Below are 21,080 nucleotides of genomic sequence, written 5' to 3'. Positions count from 1 at the left end.
TGAGAAAATGAGAACTCCACTGCAGCAGCCTATTTTTTTGGGCCGTTTTCTGTGCATGTATGCACCTATCTATCCCTCCCTCCCTCCTAGCAGCTCTTCCTCCTTTTCACCATTTTCTACAAGACCCCACTAAAACTCTCTCTGGTTTTGGGCAAAAGGCTACCACTGCCATATGCACACAATAGAAAAGACGTATGTGTGGGTATAGTGGGATTATAGCAGTCTTTCCTGTAATTAAAAAGAAATAAGAGATCATTTTAAGCAAACGACTGTTCAGCAGAACAGCTGAATCAAAACCGTTTCAGCCAATGAAGCTGGTTGCTCTGCTGTCAATGGTACAAGAAATAATTCTGCTAAATTATAGATCTGTGCTGCTGTTTGACATGGTTTGAGAAGAATTTTGATTAAATTATAGCCTCCTTCATTTCCAAGTTCTTCTTCAGTTTGTCATGTCTAATTAATTTTAGAAACCTATGTGGACACGTATTCCATTTAATATCTGGACTTGAATAGTCAAATATATTTCTATCATATGACATCATATTAAATGTACTTTTAAATGTTCTCTGTCCAATATGAAAATACAAGAATTTAATGCAGTATTCAATAAAACACAATTTGAAAGACTGAGGATCATACTGCTGGTTTTATAAAAAGTAATTTGAGATGAGGATCTGAAATTGTTCTTCCATTCTTCTAAACCATCTACCAACCTGTTCCAATTATAATTTTTATCATGTGTGCAGCATTTTGATAAAGTTACTTTTGTTTATGGGCTATAAAAATAGATTGTGAAACTGAGACACACATAGATTAAATGTCTGGACTTGATATGCTAATCCACATAATGTGTCAGTGATTGAGGCAGAGAAAGACCCAAAATACTGCTTTAGGGGCACCAAATTATTAATAATAATTTCTGCAACATTAAGGAAAATAAATACTACACTGGGAAGATGATTTTTACTGACATATGACATACAGATATGACTGACATTCTACCACATGTCAGGTTTTAAACAGATTAAAAAGTCTTTAGATGCTATGCACAACAGTAGCTCATAGATAGCAGATGAATGAAGACAGAACGATACACAAATAAAGTTACTGTTTTTTATGACTAAACCACTTAGCTGAACATTGTAACAATGTCAAAAATCTTTGCTTGGCAGGTCTCCTTTTTATTCAGCATGATGTGCTGTAATACTGTGGGTCAAATAGACTCAAATAACCAAGTGCAGTATCACCAACTCTAGTGAAGTTTTAATATTCCTCATCTAAATCTGTTGAGTAGTTTATCCCTTATCAATCAAATCTGCTCAATCAATACACTTCTAAGAATGTTTGCTAAAAATTAGGTATGTAAGCATTAATTATTTATTTGCTTGCTTTTCTTTCAGCAGACTATTTTTTTAAGAAACTGTTTTTGAAATTATATTCCAGGACAATTATGCCTATCTAAATATGAAGCAACATAATTTCCTGCAATGAACTTGATTCATATACATGTTAGCATTAATAGTCAGTATTTTAGCGTCTCAAGTCACTCCCAGCTACTGCTAAACACCAGGAGAAACATTGCTGTGCATCTTCAGATGATCTTCAGAAAATAAAATGTAAGTCACTTACTTTTCGTTGCTTTGCAGAATCCAGTTTTACCAACCAATAGGATGCCACTTTTGTTTTATGATACTTCCAATTATCCATAATCTGTAGTCATTCCAAAACACAAGACAAAAGCCATATATGTAAAACAAACTGAAAACTGGCATTTTACTCGTGAGCATTCCTAATGCTAAAAAGCACAAGCGTCTAAAAGACCACTGTGAAAAGAGCTTTTCTCTGAAAGAAATAGAAAAATATTTGGAAATTTATGTGGGGAAATGTTTGCAAAGATGTGTGTAATATTTCAGTTTAATCCTACCCTCTTTTCCACTTGATTCTGACAGTTGTACACTACAAATCAGGTAGAAACTTGTGTTGACTGACTCAGCTCAGATTCCTTGAACACAGCAATAAGTTCAATAATGCGTAACTGTTAATCTATTTAAATATTGCGGGTTTTTGCTGCAAAAAGGACATTAGACATACCTTGAAAACATCCTTTCTAAAAACGATTATATATGAATTGCAATACTCTACTTTTATGATGTCTAAGTTCTACCAAAATAGCGCATGCTGTGAATGTACTTTTTTATTTTCATTTTGTTATTTTATCTTTCTGTTCTGTTCCAGACCTATGACAAGTTCTGCCTCACTGATAACTGATATAGCATTACTTGTTTCCTTCCATGATGAAGCATTATTTCCCATCAGAAACTGGTTAAGGCCAGATGAATTTATAAAAGAATTCTGCAATATAAGAAAGTGCATTTAAAACCACACTAACGTTGTATAAGAAAGCACCACTAGATGGAGTGCATACATGCACGCTCCCATGCATACACAAATGCACACGCACATCTGAAAGAGGAAATTTAATGAAGCATTTTATTTTTGTTTCTGAGATGATAAACGCAGTATGCGAGTTATGAATGCTACCTTCCAGAATCACCCAAATCAACCATCATTACAGGACAAATCCTTTCCAATGTGATGTAATTGCACAGATGACTAGAGACATAATCAACATTTTGAAAGCCCACAGAGCAAGGGACATTTCCAAGCAGATAATGAATTAGATTAATTTTAACACACCATGGACTGTGCTTACTACATCAGAATACAGGTGTTAATTAGAATTACTAGATCCCTCCATATTTCTACTAGACTGAGAAAAGAACTTCTACCTGTATTTTCTTTCATTTCCAATCTGATGTTAGTTTCTTTGCACTAGATTTTTAAAGAGATTTAGATACCATGTATTTTCTGCTTATATCTTCTACTTATATATCTGAATATTAGGCATTGCTTTTTAAATGGCCTTCAGATCAGGCATTGTTGCACATGTCTTTGACACCAAACAATGAGGCTCAGGACAGTGTTGGATGTAAGGAAGGCTAAGCTGGCAGACTAGAAGAGCCAAAAAGAGTGTGACTGGTGTACTTCATGACTAGCGAACTTCCAGCTTGCCTTGCAGCATACCATTCAGAGTTCTCCGGTATGCCTATCTGAGAGCAAGTTAAACATGTCATGATTTGTACTAACAGTATCAGATGAAATATAAACTGTTAATGAATTGTAACATTCTTCTGAACTTACTGAAGAGTTTGAACTTTCTCCACAATGAAAAACTGGATTTTCCTAACCTTTCAGATTGTTTCTCATGTATTTTATAAAGACATGGGAATGTTTTCAGTGCTGTTCTTTTAAGGTCAGAAAGTATGCAAAGCTCCAAGCTTTTGAAATCTTTTGAATTATCCTGAGTTATGGAAGTTTTAAGGCCACAGAAGCTCATGAATCATAAACTGAGCTTTCTACTTTCTTCAGTTTAGTGGCCTGAACATTAAGTGTCTAGCCTGTAATTCTTCTTTCTTATTTATAGATACTTACATCTTCTATAATTAACTCTGATTCTTCATCTGTTTTTCCTGGGAACTTCATTCTCATGTCATTCATAATGAGAAGAGTCTCTTTTGTCAAAGCAACTTCTTGCTCTTTTGTTTTCTGTTGCAGCAAAGACTCAGTCTAAAACACAATATGAAGCAGAGGAAAAATTTCAGGCATGCCATTACAAAGATGAAAATAAATTCTAAATAAGGTGACAAAATATATTATTAAAGTACATAGACATAATATCTAATATATAAATAATATACAAATATATGCCTCATGTACTCTAATGCATCACCATTACTTGTAGTTGTAATGAAATTAAAGAAAAACAGTTCAAATGTAAGAACGAATAGACATTTTCTATTTATGATGCCCATCATTTATATTTTAAATTTGAAATTTAGATATCAGACTTTGAATTGAAATTCAATACAATGAAAAGAAATTACCAGTCACAAAAATCTTATTTTCAGTTCTTCAATGCAACAATTTAACAGAAACTGCCAATTCTATGTCAATGTGCCAGATTTCATAGAAACATAGAATGTGTTGGGTTGGAAGGGACCTTTAAAGATCATCCAGTCCAACCCCTGCAGTGAGCAGGGACAATGTTACCAGACCAGGTTGCTCAGAGCCCCATCAAACCTGACCTTGAGAATCTCCAGACATGGGGCCTCCACCACCTCTCTGGGCACCCTGTTCCAGTGATCTACCACCTCATATTGAAGAACTTTTTCCTAATATCCAACCTAAATCTACCCTTTATCTAATTTAAAACCATTACCCTTGTCCTGTCACTACATGCCCTAGTGAACAGCTCTTCCCCAGATTTCTTATAGGCACCTTTCCAGGTATTGGAAGGTCACTATAAGGTCCCCCTGGAGCCTTCTCTTCTCCAGGTTGAACAACCCCAACTCTCTCAGCCTGTCTTCGTAGGAGAGGTGCTCCAGCCCTTTGATCATCTCTGTGGCCTCCTCTGCACCCTCTCCAGCACTTAGATATCCCTTTTGTGTTGAGGACTCCAAAGTATCCAGGTGAGGTCTCACCAGAGCAGGGTAGAGAGGCAGAATCACCTCCCTCCATCTGCTGGCCACACTTCTTTTAATGCAGCCCAGGATGCTGTTGGCCTTCTGGGCTGCAGATGTGCATTGGTGGCTCATGTCCAGCTCCTCATCCACCAGTACCCCCAAGTCCTTTTCCTCAGGGCTGCTTACCAGCACATCATTTCCCAGCCTGTATCGGTAATGAGGATTGCCCCTACCCGACACTACACTTGTCCTTGTTGAACCTCATGAGGTTCACGGGGGCGCACTTCTCCAGTTTGTCCAGGTCTCTCTAGATGGCATCCCTTCCCTCTTGCACATTAACCTCACCACCCAGCTTGGCATCATCAGCAAACTTGCTGAGGGTGCACTCAGTCCAACTGTCAATATCATTAATGGTATTAAAACAGCACTGGTTCCAGTGCAGACCCTTGAGGGACACCACTTGTCACCGTCTTGCATCTGGACGTCGAGCCATTGACCACTAACCTCTGGATGCGACCATCCAGCCAATTCCTTATCCACCGAACAGTCCACCCATCAAATCCATAGCTCTCCAACTTAGAAGGATGTTGTGGGGGACAGTCTCAAAGGCTTTGCAGAAATCCAGATAGATGACATCCATAGCTCTTCCCTTGTCTACTGATGCAGTTACCCCATTGTAGTAAGCCACTAGACTGGTCAGGCAGGACTTGCCCCTAACAAAGACATGCTAGCTGTCTCGAATCACCTCCTTGTCCTCCATGTGCCTCAGCACAGCTTCTAGGAGGATCTGCTTCATGATCTTCCCAGGCACAGAGGTGAGGCTGACAGGTCAGTAGTTCCCAGGGTCCTCCTTTCTACCCTTTTTAAAAATGGGTGTGACGTTTCCCTTCTTCCAGTCACTAGGGACTGCACCTGACTGCCATGACTTTTCAAATATCATGGAGAGTGACTTGGCAACTACATCAGCCAATTCCTTCAGGACTCTGGGTTGTATCTCATCAGGTCCCATGGACTCGTGTATATTCCGGTTCCTCAGATGGTCACAAACCTTATCTTCATTTACAGTGGGAGGGACTTTTTCTCCCTGGTCCCTGTCTTGTGGGCCATCAACTCAAGAGCTGTGAGAAGAGAGGTTGCCAGTGAAGACTGAGGCAAAAAAGTTTTTGAGAACCTCAGCCTTCTCCTCATCTGTTGTTACCAGTTCACCATTGCTGCTCATCAGGGAGAGGACACAATCACAGAATCATAGAATGGTTTAGGTTGGAAGGGACCTTAAAGATCATCTAGTCCAACCCCCTGCCATGGGCAGGGACACCTCCCACTAGACCAGGTTGCCCACTTTCTTTAACCTTCTTTTTCTGGCTTACATACCCGTAGAAGCTCTTTTTGTTTTTCTTGGCATCCCTTGCCAAGTTCAGCTCCAGCTGTGCCTTGGTCTTCCTGACCTTGTCCCTACACACCCGGACAACTTCTCTGTACTCTTCCCAGGAAACCTGTCCCTGCTTCCACTACCTATGCAGTTCCAACTTGCCTTTTAGTTTGGCCAGCACATCTCGATTTATCAATGCTGGTCTCTTGCCTTCCCTGTCCGATTTCCTACACCTGGGGATCGAGAGCTCTTGCACTCCATGGAAAGCCTCCTTAATGATCTGCCAGCTCTGTTCCACTCCTTCGTCCTTGAGGGCTGTTTCCCTTGAGGGCTTCATCAATAGGCTCCCCTTCATCAGGCAGCCTGCAGTAGACAACAGTCACAAGGCTCCCTTTGTTGTCTCGATTCCATAAGTTTTCAACCTGCTCATGGCTATTCTTTAGGGACAAATCTTCACACTCTATCCATTTCTTAACATAGAGGGCAACACCTCCACCCCTCCTTCCTCTTCTGTCCCTTCTGAATAGCCACACTCCAGTCATGGAATTCATCCCACCAAGTTTCAGTAATGGCCACTAATTTGTAGCTTTCCTGTAGCATGAGAGCCTCCAGCTCCTCCTGTTTGTTGCCCATGCTGTGTGCAGTGGCGTAGAGGTATTTCAGCTCTGCTGCCAGCCATGTCACCTTCTTAGATGGACATCCCTTCCTTTCCCCAGGGTGTTTCGTGGAAGTTGCCCTGTTGGCTCCTATCACCTCAGGAGCCTCTGGCTTGTCTCTGTAAGACTTTGCCTTTTTTAGGCCTTTCTAAATCTTTCTATTTTGTAAGAACTACAATGCCTACTTAAGGATATTTTTGCTTAAATGATAAATGCTTTTAAGCATAACAAAATGTTTTGTTATATGATATATAGTAATGTGGCTGAAATAAGAAGACAGCAAGTATTTCCAAAATCCACTGTTGTTTGTAACCACTACCGTAATGCACTTATAATTCCCCACTGTAAATGACTTATTCTAAATCTCATTTCCATACCTTTAGTACATGTGGATCACAGCAGCCTCCAAAAATGGCAATATACTCCTCCTTTCTTGCCCAAAGGATAGATAAACTAATACTTTATCATGCACAAATGATTTCTTCTTAGAAATTTAGAGTTTATCAACTTTAATTTTATTCTAGCAGTAATATATATTATATTATTCTTAGTTGCAAAAATAATTACGAACAGAGTTTCATTCACAATACAGTGCTAAATTATGAGTAGTTCTTATCCATTCTGTAAGTAATTTTCTTCACATTATTTCAAGAAGCATGACCTAAGCTCTATCACCCAACATAATTGTTCTGCATATCAAGATCATTTCTGTGGTGGAGCTTTCTCAACAAAAAAGAGAGTATGGTTTCTTACTAATGTTAATTTAAGTGAGTGGCCCATTTTTAATGTCAGATGGTAAGAGACTGTTTTTAATCTTTCAGTAATTTGTATTTGATATAGAGTTAATGTGAATAGAAAAATCTATATTAGCCCTGTCTCATTAAACTCCTAGAGTATATCTTGATGATAAAAGAGTACTTTTTAAACCTGAGATAGCTAATGTGATAAAAAATACCTTTAACACGTTGCGGAGAAGACACAATCTTAATGTGTTTCCAATTCCAGTAGCTGACTTTAAAGATGGAAAACCATGTTAAAGAGTATTTCACAAGATGTCAGCACACAATTTTAGAAGGATCCTTTTTCATCATTCAAAGCCTCACAGGCAAAACAGACAATGAGTGTTCTACAGGGTAGAAATGATGATTCAAGATTGTAAGTACTATGAAGCAAGTTAATTAGCATTGTAAGAGGATTTCTCATCATTAAAGCGCACCACAATAGAGAAAGGCTGCAAAAACGGGTTAAAAGTGCCAATTTGTTTTGCTCCATCTCCAGGTTAATTATTTGGGTGATGAAACATACAGGTCAGGCACCAAAGCATGAATGGAAGTGCACTGGCACCAACACCCACTTTCTATTCCAGAAAGCTGCATTTCTGGAGACTGCAGTACTCATTTCATGGAAACAAAGTTGCTAAGACACTTTGTTTTACTTTTCGGCCAACACTGGTATGTAGCAATCGAGGGTTTGAGCAGTTTTAAGTTAACCACACACAGAACCTGAGGGAAGCGAAAGCCGGGGCAGATGACCCAAGCTGGCCAACAGAGTTATTCCATACCATAAATGTCAAGGTCACTATAAACTGTGGAGATTGCTGGGGATGGTCCACTTTCCTGGATGGTTTTCCTCCTTGGAGGGTCTCACCCATCATTCTGTTCCCAAGGCCTGCTCTCCTACTTCTTGTGACCACTGTATCATCTGTGTATAACTCTGTGTACTTTATATTAATGTTGCTATTAATAATGGGGTTTAATATTATTATTATTTTATTAAATCTGTTTCTAATTCAACCCATGGGTCTCTTTTCCTTTTCCTGATTCCCCTCCCCAGGTCGGGAGGGGTCATCAGGTGATAGAACAACTGTCTAAACAACGACACTGATTCCTGTAAACGCTGCATAGGGATAAGCGGGTATGTGGTCCACCATGCAAACACAAAAGAAGAAATTCCTGGGTTGTGAAGGATCTAAAGAGGATGACAGTCTGGTCACAAAAGTCAAAAGTGAAAAGCAGGTTTCACAATCACAACTCTTTGAGATTTCCATTCTCACAAAATGTGACATTTGTATTGCTGTACCAGAAGCACTGAAACATCACAGATAGTGCTTACTGTAAGCCACATGCATGTCTAGAGATCTTCTATTCCTGAGATTCTGTCAAAATAGCATTGACTATAGTACCTCAGGTTTTCTGACATTGTAAAAATTACTTACTGAGTTTTAGAGAAATGGAACACATTTTGAATGCAATTGCTGTGTTAACTCACCCCCAAAGAGTTTGTGGTTCCCAAGCTGGGTGTCTGAGAGACTCTGGCTGAAGACGGGCTGCGATTTAAAGAATGAGACCTGTTCACTGAGGATGCACGCTGGATTTGTGTAGATGCCTTGGCTGAAAAGGATCGTTGCTCAGCTGCTTGTGACTGCATAGTCAATATTGATATTGAACGAGGGCAGCTTACTGAACGCCTTATTGGACCAGTGGATGATGTGGGGGATGAATTTGATGGAGATTTTGTATTTTTGATTGAAGGTTTCCAGTTCATTCTACCTGCAGACAAATTAAATGAATGATGCAATATTATTCTTTTAGCACCCATTTTTCAATCTTTGGAACTAACAACATACAGGACCAACATGTGGGCACATATGTTGTACTAGGACAAATGCTAACTAACAATTATATATGTAGCAGTCAGTCATGTCAGATCCCTTAATAATACATATTTCATGTACTCTAAAAGAACATTTTATTTTCTTCTTCATAGTCAGCTTTCATCAGGTAGATTCCAGTCCTCTATAACATGCATCAGATTTACAACAGAGTGCATATGCCCTAGAGGTCAGAAAGTATGTGGCTACTATGAGTGGCTCCCTGACTGTAAGAATATGGAAGCAAGAGAGAAAATTTGGTTGGTGGATCTCGTATTTGCAGATCCAGTCTCTCTCATCTGCTCCTGCACAGCTACACAGTTTTTAAACTGAGTCTTCTGCTAAAGAAAGGATGCTGCTATGAAAAAAAATTTAGAAGCAGCATTGTATGTGTGCAATTACATGACAAAATTCTTAGAGATGATACATAGCTACAACAAAAAATAACATGCTATATCTACCACATTCAACAGAAGATGCTAACACTGATGTTCTGCAGCAAGAAAGAAAATAATCACCAAAAAAAATCAGTGCAGGAATCTCATCTTGAATATACTACCTTCTGTATGTTTCCAGATACATTCTTTATCCTTTCTATATTCCAGAAAATTACAATCTACTCAAAAAAATCCAAGAGTGAAGTGGAACATTCACACCATTTCTAAGTGTAGCCTAGGTGATAGCCCAGGTGTAATTTTCTCTTTAGCATTCTTGGCAAAAGAATTTTTTTTTTTAAATTCATTTTCATTAATTTAGAAAAGATTTTAAAGAAGACGAAACAAGCAAACCAGAGATATAATTGTTGATACATTCTAAAATACTGAAGCATGTTATAAACTTCATCACGAATGCCAGACTTATTTGGAAAAGTGGTAATTTCACTTACCTGATCGTTCCAAAGATTTGCATTTATTTTCTTCAAGATCATATGAAACTTTTTTCTCCTTTTTTTCATTGTGATCTTCCTTTTCAGTTTCTTCCTCCGATTCTGACACACTGCTACCGCTATCACAGCTACTATCACTATCGTAGTCCTTAAGTTTTCTTAAGGGCTGTGCACATTCTGGCATTGAATATAAGGGCTAATGCAAAACAAACAAACAAACAAACAAAACCCAATATAACACCCAAGACATTAAATTCCCTCATAATCCCAAAAGAACACTTTACTATCACACTAGGTTCCTGATTCAGGCAGGTTCATTTGTACATATTTAAATCTTTCCAAATTAGATAGGAAGTTTGTCCTTTATTTTAAAATAAAGGCTTATTTCATTACATTCACTTCAGAGTAACCCTAAACTTTCTCATATGAAGAGCAGCATAATATAGTAAGGGAGAAAACTATTTTATTTCAAGTATGAATTACACTACCAGGTATATTGAATTACAGTTTGAAATCATAAATCAAGTGATACAGAATACCACCTACAATCAGTTTCAATCCCTCACTGATATTTGCAATAACTGAAGCTGTAGTAATGCAAAGAAATACATCAGGGAACTTTGGCTGTTACACTTCTGAAAGTGAAAGTGATTAATCCACATCCCGCAGAAAGCAGAAACTGGAAGAATATAGCAAGCTGTTCTAGGTGTATTTGGGTTCCCATTTGCACATGGGATTCAGTGTCATTAGGTAATTAATCTTGTGCTATTACCAAGGATACTGCGAGACAAAAAGCAAAAAGTAGAAGACACAGAAACTGATGCAAGAACAGAAACTGCAAATGAAAATTATTCTTCTTCCATCTACCACCAGGCAGACAAGAAAAATGCAATATCCTCCATCATATCTGTTATCCTAAGCAGGCTCATGTGGTTACTTCCTTTTTCCTATGCATTTTCTTTCCAGTAACTCTCAGCTACATGAAGCTACGGTGATGGCCTCATCTTCCCAGTCAAATAATGGACTGCAGTTAAAACTCAGATTCAAAAAAAATGATATTTTGGGTCAGATGTGAAAGAGAAGAACTCTAAGGACAAATTTTAAGTATTACCTTAGCAGAATGCACTGCACCAAGATTTATCATGAAAGGCTGCAGAACAAAGCCCCAAAGATACTGTCCCTGTCCCTTTTAGCATAAGTACACATATTCTACCTAAACTTCTATTCCAGCCAAGGAAGGAAAGAGATTTCTGCCACTAAGTTAAAATCGACAGTATGTTTATGCAAGCCCAAGCTGTTAGACCAGATAAGGAAGAAGTATTTTCCATTGAGGAGAGCCCTGGCAATTGTTCAGATTACACGAAGAATATTTTGATATCTATCTACGTGCCAAAAGGACAGATTAAGGTGCCCCAACACTTACTGCTTTCTCAAAAATAGCTGTTCTAATCAAGATTAGGACTGCTGAGTATCATGACAATATATTGATCAGACATTCCTTTATTACAAGGCATAATAAACATTTTCAAACAAAACTCACAGGGGCTTTAAAATAGATCTCATTCCCAATATGCATGGTCCTCACATATTCTACACTAAATAGTAAGAACATCCTGACCAAGACTTCACATCAATCAATAAACAAGAATAAAAAGAAAAGCCAAAGAAATTACAAAAAGCAATCATGACAAATAACAGCTAGATCTGGGTTTAAACTGACCTCTTAAAATAAGAGATACTTCATTGCTTACCAGTTCTAATCACCTTGATTTTCTCCTTATGCTAACATGATTTTTCTTTGATTAAACTCATCCGGTTTTATAACAGAAGAATAAAAATAATAGCAATTGCTCATTTCCTCTAAAATATCTGTTATTTTAGTTCCTTAGTTCTTTTCCCAGCACAGACAGGTGCAATGTAATAAACACGAGTTAAGCTCTCAGTGTGTAAGGATAAGGTGCCCTCTAGAGGCTACAAATAAACCAGACATTTCCAAAACATTTCTCAGTCTAAGTAGAATTCAGCAATAATTTAATTGCAAGAAAAAAGCCTTCGTTCTAGGAAATTCTTGACTTGTTTTCTACTCTGAGCTCCTAATCATAAATATAAGGCTGGAATCCCTAGCAAATATGGGATAGTTGTTACATGCAAAGCTTATTTATACACACACACTCTTCTAACCCTCAGAGATATATATGTATGTATAAATGAATACGTACATATATGTTTCTATGTATGGAGGAGGATGAGGAGGAAAACATATTTCTCTCCTATCTATTCCAGCTGTTCTGTATAGACTTTTCCAAGTCCTGACTGTTCCTGTTTCCATGAAAGTGCACCCAAGGCAGAGCACCAGACTTCCTAACAGTAGCTTCTGTCAGCAGGCCAGCCACTGACTTTTCAGGGAGGACAGGAATTTATGACCTTCTGAAAGAACCTTTCATGTTGGGTAACGTGAGATTACCTGTTCCTTCAGGTACGTTTTGTCTATTAGATCATGTGTAGGCTACTTTTTAATATGCTAATGGGTCCTTATTTGTAGGATTTTATGACTACAAGATGAGTTTTACAGCTGGATTATTCTTTTACTTGATAGATTGACAGCAAGTTTTACAAACTACCTCACTCACCAGATTTCTATACAGATATATATTTAGATACTATGTATCTCACAGCAGACCCTTTACAAAGAGGTGGCCAATCAAATGCATATTATTAGTCATATGCACCTTACCCCTTACAGGAAAGAGGTGATGCTCTTTTGGTACAAGATACAAGGACCATCCGCAATGGGCATCTGTATTTCAAAGGGAGTGCATAGGACATTATGCAACCAGGGAAGTCTCCAGTCACATGGCTTCACTGTAGGCATGGTTTAAATGATTGAGAAGTATATCAGGACCCTAAAAAAGATGCAGGAATAGAGATCCTGTACAGCATGAAGTGTGCACACTGCAAGGAAAAGAAACAATCTCCTTGGATAAACTAGTTTCATTGCCTTTCCTTTTGATTTCATCGATTTCATGGCAAAAAAATAAAAGTGAGAATTTTGGTCATACACAATTATTTTCTTTCTCCTGTAAGTACGAACAATATTGTACTGGTAGAGCAGCTTGTAAGCTACAGAGTCCATCTGCCTGCTATAAAAGAAGACCATGTCATATAGTCTCACTCATAAATTGATCAAACTTCATCATAAAACTAATTGATAGAGGTTTCTCAAATTGGGCTCAGTATCCTATTAAATGTTTATGGCTTCCAGCTTGGGAACGGTTTGTGTGCAACCAGTGTAGAGATAGTATAGATCACATCTGTGTGCGTACAGTCAACCAGACAGATGCTCTCTAAGGGCTGCTGGGAAAAGACAGTCTTCTGGAAAAAGAAAAAACGTGACTGAGATGTTGAGCTGGAATTAAGTGACACTGTGTTAAAGAACTGAAAACAAAACCTCAAGGAAAAGAATCCCTTAAGAATGTGGGTTGAGCGTGTTGCCAGAGCAGACTGGATTTTTTTTTTGTCTTCTTTAAATGAATCCACCACTGTTAAAGCACTAACTCATAAAATCCCCATATTTGTAATGAGGTTCCTGCAAATCTATCTTAATACCAGATTGGGTATGCAGATCCTCTTTCCAGTATGCACGCCTGCAATAAGATGTAGTTCTTCGGATTCTTGCACATATATAAAGTACCCCTGCAAGCTCAGGACAATCAGCATTCATTTTGTACAGAAATTCCCAGATTTCTATGCTATGTTCTCAGAAACATAAAATGTTGTAAAACAATTTACATGCATCCATAAACAAATCCATCAGAGCTCAGGTACATAAATGTAGGCTCTTCTAAGCAGACTTGACCTAAAGTGTTTGCCGGATGTAAGAAACATACTTATTTTAGCCAAGCCCGAACTATTTATCTTTACTGGCTTACACAGATACACAGGCAAAGACTTACAAGAACTGTGCACACAACCAGAAAGCATTAAGCTAAAAATAATATACATTCACTTTAAAAGCAGATTTTGGATACTAAACAGGCTCCAAGATACACTGTACAACCCTTTCAGAAAGTAAGCAAGCTACAGATACATCATAATCATAATTAATCCTTTGAGTTTCTATTTTATACCATGATCTTAGAATTCCTTAGTGGCACTAATCGATTAAAGATGAAAGCATTCTTTTGAGATAGGCTATGGATATAAAAATAATTTCACACACCGAGATCAAGCAATCTCTCGTACAACTGTTGTTGCCATGCACTATAATTCATCAAAATAGCTTAGAGAGGAAAAGGAGGATTTCATATCCAGTTAAAATTTTAATGAGATTTAGTTGGACAAATGGTAGTTATGCTTCTCTTCATACTTCAAAAAAAAGAGCTAATGGCAGTCTAAGGAAGAAAACTTCCACCAGGGTCAGCTAACTAAACTCCCCACTTAAAATTCTCAGACTACCTCTCTACAGAGTGAAACAGAAAATTGGTATCTGAAAGTCAAATACCTTAGGTCCTCGCTGCCTGGTGCATTTTCCCATTAGTTTTTCATCATCTATCTCACACTGCTCCAGAAGATCCAAAATGTCCTCCTCCTAGAAACGGAAATTTCACTACATTTAATTCAAAGTAGGCCATATCCTACCTTTCCAAAATTCTAGCACCACACAATAGGAATTTGAAATTAATTTGATTACTAATTCCTGAAATAAGACTATGAATCCCTCCACAGGAGCATCTTCTGATGCGTGCAACTCTGCTTGCGATCAACATGAAAGTTAAAATCAAGTCTTAACATTTATTAAACATAAAAGTCTGAAGAAAGGGTTGAACAAAGACTCCTGTAAAACTGCTGGAGGATGCCAACCACAAAGATGGGAAATTGTTTCTCAGATTTCAAATTAAATTACATTAGTTGGTTATTTTAAATATATCCATTTTCCTACTGTCTCTGACTACCTAAGTACACAATCAGGCAGAGTTTTTAGATGCCTTAAACTAGTGCAGCTGGTTTCATGCTATCTCTCATTCCAGAACAAGTGGATGAATAGGCTGGGGACATTACTGGAGGAAGAAGGAGGCAATTACCAGCTCAAAAGCAGTTTCTGCCAACCTCTGGTTTGGCCAGGGGTAAGGCTGAGGATCAGGGAAAAGGTAAAGTAGCTTAAAGCCATTTAGCCTGTCTCCACCCTGGGTCCACTGCGGTTCATCCAGATTCAAGGATCTGGCCCACAAGCTGCACAAAGAATAATAATAAAACGATGGAAACATTATCAAATGCTATTTATTAGCCATCACACATGATTATCGTGAAACTAACCCATAAGCTCATGAATTCCAAGATAAATAACTCCTAACGCAAATACTTCTTGTGCTTCAGTACCTTCATTCTTTTTAAAGGGTTATTCATTTCCCGCTGAAGTGAAGCTGCTCTCCCAGCAAGAAACGTCTGGAAAGCAGTGGCTAACAAACTCTCATACTTTTCAAGTAATGTCTTATCATCAGGAGGGTAAATTCGCCTAAAACAGGGGGAAAAAAAAAGTTTAAGATAGAAGCTGAGCTACTTATCAAACTAGAAACCAAAGCGATGCAGCTAATTCACAATCTCTTCTATAATGCATATGCATCCCATCTATAATAATTATATAATATCATATCATAAAACACATACTCTGAACATTGCTCTCTAAATCTAATTTTACATCAGTGAACACACTGATGTTTAAATCAGCAATTAGCCAGTCAAAAGAAATACCAAGTAGGTCATTCCGGAGATATTGCAGAACTCAGTTTTGCAGTACTCTGAAATTTCAGTGGGTGTGAATGATGCATGCAGGTGTAAATGATTCACGAAATACTAACAAAATATTGCCTATAAAATTCAAAGCCATGAAGTAATTTGTATTAGTAATAAAAGGACACAGTGAAAATCTGAACAATTGCTTACAGTTAATGGGCATGATGTAAATTAAAGATTGGATCCATACTGCACTTGAAAGCTAAATTCTCCAAAATAATGAACAGGAAGAAAGAGATGCTATAAGAAAATAAAAAATTCTGGTACATGGACATACAGGGTGATTCTAATTTTCCATTAGAGCATCTATGCCATAATATTCTAAAATCACAGGTAAGGAGATTATGACAATATGAGAAGCAGGACTCGGTGATTTATTCATGCTCATCAAGCAAAAATGGGCTTTGAAGAAAACCACTCCAATTCATTTGCCACGAATGCCTGAAACAGCCAGAAATTATGAAGGTAGAAGATGAATTTCTAACATATTGTAAGGAGAAATCCATAAGTTAATTCTGCCTGCACAGGTACCATTTTTGTATTGACTGCCATTATGTGACTTTTACATTTCTGTGGATCTTTTGTGAACTTTTTACAAAGTTCTTCTTCTTCCTTCTCAGTCTTTTCCTCCTTGAAAAGGTATCTTTCATGAGGATTTTGTTGCAAGAAAAAAGGATGGTTATGATCCCATTAGACTCAGGGCAGTTCCACAGCAAACTGAAGATGGTTCCAGTTTGTATAAAATACCTGCAGGAGCTCTAACCTAGTTGCAGTCAACACTTTTTAATGGTGTCAATTTTACTGCTGAAAAAAATGCCATAGAGCAATACTTTAAAGCAAGGATATTCATTTTAATATATGTAGAAATACACTGCAGTTAAAGGCCATTTCAAACTCGTATACCTGCTTTTCAGTTTCTCATGAATTCATGAGTGCTTGAAAGCATGGCTCCTACTTCGACCACCCAGGACTCCTACTGCAACCAGTGCTGGTTGTGCTTGCAGAGAGACCCTTGACTAAGGCAGCCGCTGAACTGACTTCCACAGATTAAACCAAAGCCTGCTGAGATTGACCGAAGTTTCTCTGGATTTTTATTCAGAAAGCAATATTAATCCAAGCAGCAACAGTAGCACCCAAAGCTTCCGTGATCCCATGGCAATGCCTGACAGAAGCTAGTCCTGCTCTGCAGGAGAAAATACTGCATAATGCACCGATAAAATCTCTCTGCATCTCCAGCCAAGATTCCTTTACTTCTCAGGCTCTGCTGATTCTTCAGCCTTTTTGCAAACACATGGTAGCAAAAAAAGCACACAGCTGTTCTGTTCTTTTACATGTGCACATTCCTCATGAAATGACACTTCACTTTTTCCTGAGGAAAAATTTATTTTTGTATTTTTATTGATTTACGCTAGCCAACAAGCTAAATAAAGAGAATGCTTGGCTCATTTTCAGTCAAGAACTGAATAAGCAACCTAAAATGTGATCAGTTAAAAATTTAGACTTAAACATTATTGAAAAAGCAAAATGTATTAAAGCATTATAATGTTCCCCTTCCTTATCGTGTAAGTAGCATGAAAATAACTGCTTCACTGTGGGCTTTTTTTGGTGTACTAGTTCAGCTCCTCATATGTCAAGAAAGGATGTAATCAAAACTGGGAGTGTTACAAAGAAAGACTTTTTGTAAGCAAAATGTTAATTCAACAAAAAAGAAAATTTCACAGAAACATCTATGTGCTTAAATGAGAACTTTACTGGAAATAATAGAACATCTGCTCAAAAAAAGAGAAATTAAGAACAGCAGTAAAGGCATTCTGACTAATTCAGAATAAAAGATGTGAACCCAGACCTCCCACGTCCTTGCTGAATGTTATAAAGAGTGGGCAGATGCTCCCATTGACTCTTCCTAGTCATATTCTGTTCCCTTTTGCCAAATATTTGTAGGCCTTGCTTTCATTTCTCATTGAAGCAAATATCAAATAATAATAATAATGAAACCATCAGAAAACGAAATTCTTGTTTTCTGGACAATGCTTATTATAACCAACAAGTTAAAGCTTCCTTCTGAACATATTTTGCTAAGGAAGCTGAACATACTTACATTTAAACCTACTAACATCCAAAATCAAAGTGCAGAAATATGAATACAGTATTTCAAATGCCATTCTATAAAAAGATATGGAAGCACCAATAAAGTTTCTGAACTTTTGGCAAGACTTATAGATGACACACAGATTTGATTTTTTTATAGTATAAATATGTAATATTTATATTGCTCCCCTCACTCCCACCCAAGGTAAGAATCATCATATGTGATTACAGAACAGGTCAATAATAACAGTCATGTTTCTTGGTGCACTGAAAGTGAACAGTCACATCTTTCAAGCAAATGTCTTGCACAAACACTAGAGTGATTGATGTCATAGAAATTCCTAAGTGCAGGAAAAAGTTTGGAATAAAAAAAGAACTATCTGAAAAAAAACCCCAACACCTTTACTGCCTGGTGTACATGGATATAGTTTCTACAAAAGCCTACACATTTTTGGCGGGACATTATCATCTACCACAAATACGTGTTTCCATTATTCTTCAAGAATGCATTAAATACTTAATACTAATACAGTCAAACATAGTTACCTATAGTTCCCCATATGTTTATTTTCATGCTCCTCTTTGGAAATCTGTTTACGTACTTGTGCAAGCCTTTCCTTCTACAAACCAAGAAGATAAGACAATTAAAACAGAGAATAAGCCATGGGCAAGAAACAGCAGACTTTTTCCTTCCTACCAGTTCTTCTTTTCTCCTTTCCAGTGTGTGGCGCTTTTTCTCCCAGTCTGAGGAACCTGGCAGCAGTTTTTTCATTGAACCTTGACCATACAGTCTTTTTTGAGCCTCAGCCTTCTGTTGAGCTAAATTTCTCCTTTTATCACTTGTCCTGAAACACAGATAATATTAAGATGTGTCAAACCAATGCAGCTGTGATGAAATGCACTTTCATCTCAAGTATATCATCGGTATTTTCCAGTCAGTCATGTGCAGCTTATGATATAAAATCAGAACTGAAACACTCAATAAGATTTTTTTAAAGTACTGACTTTTACGACTATAATATATTCACACTTTAAGGTGTACTGTAATGTTTCCCTACTATAATTTAATGTAAAAACATGATTGTATCTATTTTCCTGAAGTGCAAATTTTTTCCAATGTATCCCAACTTTTCCAACATATCCCAAGTTTTCCTGTAGAGGGGTATGGCTTTTAAGTGTATGTGAAACAATCATCAAAGCAATGGCCAGATGCTCCTGACTGCATTCATATCCCCATTTTGAGACCTGTTTGAAAAATCATTTTAAAAAAAAACAACTATGAAAATTACTATTACCACTCATTTTTCACATGCATAAAAGCAAGAAGAAAATGTAATTTAGGTTAATTTCAATAGCAAAACTGACAGCAAGGGAAATATTTACATTCTGAAAATACGAAGGTGGAAAAGAAGGCCTTAATTTTCTCCTAGTCCAATTCAAATTAAAAAAAAATATTAAAAAAATCAAAGCAACAGAAAGAGAATCAGACTGAATAAAAGAGTACAAGTTTACCGTATGTTAAGAAGCTTTAATGCATTTAGCAGAACACCTTTTTTCACATCATAGTCTATCTTTTGATCAGTTCCAAAGCTTGGGGCACGATTAATCTAAAAAAAACCAAGATATAGAGGACTCAGGAATGTTCAGCTTCATTGGGAACACATCTATTGTACAAGCTTTGGAGAAATCATCCCTTCAAGTATAGCAGAGATTAAGAGAATACATGTGGAGAAGCTCACTTGCATTTGTATTTAAAAAAAAAGGCAAACAACAACAACAAACAAAAAAACAGAGCATTGAGTATTGCAGATACTGGGAGTCAGGAGCTGCACCTTTCAGCCAAGTTATCCAGACACTTACAATGAACACCATTCAAGTACTTGCACTGTAAATCCAGTCTAATCTGTTCTTGATTGCTGCAATCAGAAAATTTACCTTGCAAAGTGCTGTTAAACACATTAAAACAGACTATGGCCCATGCTATGGTCCAGCATACGAAGAGTTAAACTCTTTCCTAGTTCCCAGTCTGAAAGCAACTTTGAATACTTCTCTAAAAAGTAAATCTATATAAGGAAAGAAAGAGGCTCTAATTCAAGGTCTTCTCAAGTATATTTAAGTAACTATTCGGATACACTTTACAGTAACAACTAGAGATCTAAGTTATTAAATCAGTACATAGTGTGAAAACAAAATAATTAACAGTCTCAGTAAGAAAAAGCTTATAAGCTAAGTACAAGATAAAAGATTAAAAATGTTACCATAAAAAGAGAGGAACAAGGGAAATGCAACTGGGATTTAGTGCGAATAAATCACACACTTAACAGCCAGGAGTCTCAACCAACCATCACATAACCACTGCCAAGCTTTGGAGCCCCTGAACAACTTCAGTTTTCAGAAAGCTTTGAGGAGGAATAATGCAGTGCCTGTGTCAACATTTCTAGGAACACCTTCCAGGATGGTATAAAAATTTACACATGAGCAACGGGTGCTTAAGAGAGGCAGGAATCTCACCTTGGCAGTGAATGAACACTGCTGGTTACAGAAGGGACAGACACTAAAGAGCTTCAGAGGTGAAAACTAATGCCCTGTGCCCCATGCAAATAAGAAGTGGGATACAGTCAGCATGTTCAAAACAGAGGGCAAAAGCTTTTCATAAAAACTGTGTTTTAACACTTGAGAGACATTAGAGCATTTGAGAGCCTCCACAGTTGTGGGACAGAGCTGTTCTGGCTGGTGAGCCACCAGAAGTCCTGCTGCTGAGTCCCAGCTGCACCATCGCTTATGCCTATAGCCGAAGGGTACCCTTTCAGCTTTGAGAATCAGCTTGTTTCCTGGTTGAGCAATAAGATCTGGTGTTGAAAGAAAGTCACAAAAATTCAGCATAAATAGTGAAGAAATGTATCCATATTCTTTTTTGGAAAACTTTCATCCAAATATTTAATTGACCAACCTCCTTAGATTGACCAGTCCATCTCCTATCATAACAAAAAGGGTATTTTTTTTTGTACTGTGATAGTACAAAAATTTACTGACGTTCATTTTTTCCACTTTCAGCTAAGCAAACACATAAACATGCAGAGAAATGAACACAAGGATTAAAATCCAGTTCTCTGAGATT

General features: G+C 37.5%; 1 protein-coding gene across 1 annotated transcript in view; it reads right to left on the bottom strand.

Moving 5' to 3' along the window:
• The window catches only part of LOC104546793 (tubulin polyglutamylase TTLL7-like), a gene marked incomplete at its 5' end in the record, with an annotated part of 32,341 nt that extends 11,530 nt beyond the window's left edge, over positions 1-20,811 (bottom strand). Inside the window, 10 exons of the mRNA XM_010192277.1 lie at positions 1,630-1,710; positions 3,493-3,627; positions 8,817-9,097; positions 10,085-10,280; positions 14,586-14,672; positions 15,461-15,596; positions 18,509-18,582; positions 18,660-18,807; positions 19,475-19,569; positions 20,579-20,811. Of these exons, the coding sequence (XP_010190579.1) occupies positions 1,630-1,710; positions 3,493-3,627; positions 8,817-9,097; positions 10,085-10,280; positions 14,586-14,672; positions 15,461-15,596; positions 18,509-18,582; positions 18,660-18,807; positions 19,475-19,569; positions 20,579-20,811 (1,466 nt within the window). The remainder of the gene's footprint in view (positions 1-1,629; positions 1,711-3,492; positions 3,628-8,816; positions 9,098-10,084; positions 10,281-14,585; positions 14,673-15,460; positions 15,597-18,508; positions 18,583-18,659; positions 18,808-19,474; positions 19,570-20,578) is intronic.
• Positions 20,812-21,080: the final 269 nt, after the last annotated feature.

The sequence above is a fragment of the Mesitornis unicolor genome, unplaced genomic scaffold (genome assembly GCF_000695765.1).
Source record: "Mesitornis unicolor isolate BGI_N332 unplaced genomic scaffold, ASM69576v1 scaffold4739, whole genome shotgun sequence".
NCBI classification, from domain to species: Eukaryota; Metazoa; Chordata; class Aves; order Mesitornithiformes; family Mesitornithidae; genus Mesitornis; species Mesitornis unicolor.
Note: the sequence above shows the minus strand (reverse complement) of the source record. Positions and strands in the feature narration are given on the sequence as shown.